Below are 2,169 nucleotides of genomic sequence, written 5' to 3'. Positions count from 1 at the left end.
TCACTTCCCGGGAGAGTGTGATTTAGAGCGTCTTCTTTTTCTGCAATTTATCCTGCTATTTGTCGGAACGCATGAAAGTCATTCTCAGATCTGGGTTCTGGTACTCTCGAGTGTATTTCTCTAGTCCTGAGGACTAGAAACTATTTTTAATGAGGTATTGCAATCCTCCGTATGGGCCATACCCAGTTCTGGGGTACCGGTGCAGGAACATGATTATCAGAGGTACATCTTGGTGGGTGGATGAAATCTTAGGGATTCTGGGAAGACTTTCGCCACCAATCCCACCTCGTTTGGGGCTGCTACGGTCCCCGTCCACTGGACTCTGACATGCTCTTTCTCTCTACCCCCAGCCCTGAATGAGCCAACCATCGACTACGGATTCCAGCGCTTGCAGAAAGTGATCCCGCGACACCCCGGTGACCCCGAGCGCTTACCCAAGGTAAGGACATGTCTGATCTTTCATGATCCTGAGAACAGTAGTGACAAGCAGACTGTGAAAGGAAAGGTGGGAAGCAGTGTTCCCTCTAAGCGGAGTTGGTGTGAGCTAGCTCACAGTTTATTAGCTTCCAGCTCACACGTTTTTGTCTTGGCTCAGGAAGGATGGATCCAGAGCAAACTAATTTATGCAGGAGCCCAATCGCTCGCTCACAACTTTAATGCCACTAATAATAATAAAATACCTTTCGATTTACTGATCGTTCATCCTGCAGAGCTGCTGGCTCTGAGCAATTTACAGTTACACAAGCTTTCACACCGGACTAACAATGATTCGTAGGGTAAGGGAGGACAACATATAATTCTTTAAATCGCACACTTTTGCAGCCGACTGAGATTTTGTTCAGCTGTAAGCTTCAGGCGTGTTCCGAACGGCATTCACTTTCGGCTTGGCTGGATGACGTCAGTTCTTCCAGGACTACTTTGAGTTGTCGTGCCGCACTGCCACCGCCGGGCCGGATTGGCCCATCATAGACTTCTTAATGCCGAAGAGGTCTTTTATTGTATGCTTCCGAGCTTACGAGCTGGTCCTTCCATTTGCCGGCTAACACCTCCCCTACGGGGGTTTAGTGTGCCCACCCTTTCTAAGGAGTGGTACCCATTTTATCTACTCGCCGGAGCTTTCGAACTGCTGGGTGGACGGCGAGCTGGGGACAAGGCTGGTAGCTCACACCAGCGCGGGGCTAGAACTGACAGCAGCTCTGTTCTGTTCAGATGTTAACCAGAGGATAAATCCTCTGTGCCACCGCTCCCCACTAGCTCACAAAGCAGAATCTTTGCTCACAAGACTCCACAACTTAGAAGGAGCATTGGTGGGAAGGGATGAGCCAGTCCTTGGCTCTCATGGCCTTTCCTGTATACCCAGAGTAATGCTGATCGCCACTTTGGGGTCAGGAAGGAATTTTCCTCCAGGCCAGATTGGCCCACAGATCCTGGAGGTATTTTGTCTTCCTCTGGGCATAGAGCAGGGGTGTCCCTGGGGGAGCGGTGGGAGGAGGTAGCTGTGAATTTATTGCATTGCGCAGGGGGGGTTGGACTAGATGACCCTTGAGGCCCCTTCCAGCTCTGTGTTTCTGTGTTCCGTGTTCCAGCCATGCCTGCTTTGCAAGAGGTCATTTCTAACTCAGATCAGGTGAGGGTGGGGGGGGGGCAGGACAAAGCGTTCTTCAGCTTGGCCCGGTTAAAAAACGAAGCACCCCATTTTGTTTTGCTGCTGCCTTTCAAAACATATTTAAGAACGAGTCCAGGAAAAACACACATTCTCATTCCGGAAATGCTCAGAACATGTGTTACTGAAGGGAGAAAAACAAAGTGTGTTTTTTAAATTATAAACCAGATGGGCTGTAAGGACATCAGAAGAGCCCCGCTGGATCAGACCAGTGAGGGTCCGTCCAGTCCAGCCTCCTGTCTCACACAGGGGCCAGCCAGTTCCTCTGGAGGGCCAGCAACAGGGCAGAGGGGCTGAGGCCTTCCCCTGAGAAGAACATCAGGAGAGCCCTGCTGGATCAGACCAGTGAGGGTCCCTCTAGTCCAGCATCCTGTCTCACACAGGGGCCAGCCAGTTCCTCTGGAGGGCCAGCAACAGGGCAGAGAGGCCGAGGCCTTCCCCTGATAAGAACCTCAGAAGAGCCCTGCTGGGTCAGACCAGTGAGGGTCCATCCAGTCCAGCATCCT

General features: G+C 51.5%; 1 protein-coding gene across 1 annotated transcript in view; it reads left to right on the top strand.

Annotated features, from left to right (window-relative positions):
• Positions 1-350: 350 nt before the first annotated feature.
• The window catches only part of LOC107113666 (transcription factor COE3-like), a gene marked incomplete at its 5' end in the record, with an annotated part of 41,299 nt that continues 39,480 nt past the window's right edge, over positions 351-2,169 (top strand). Inside the window, one exon of the mRNA XM_015415017.1 lies at positions 351-439. Coding sequence (XP_015270503.1) covers positions 351-439 — 89 coding nt within the window. The remainder of the gene's footprint in view (positions 440-2,169) is intronic.

Source organism: Gekko japonicus, unplaced genomic scaffold (genome assembly GCF_001447785.1).
Source record: "Gekko japonicus isolate JY-2015 unplaced genomic scaffold, Gekko_japonicus_V1.1 scaffold5560, whole genome shotgun sequence".
NCBI classification, from domain to species: Eukaryota; Metazoa; Chordata; class Lepidosauria; order Squamata; family Gekkonidae; genus Gekko; species Gekko japonicus.
Note: the sequence above shows the minus strand (reverse complement) of the source record. Positions and strands in the feature narration are given on the sequence as shown.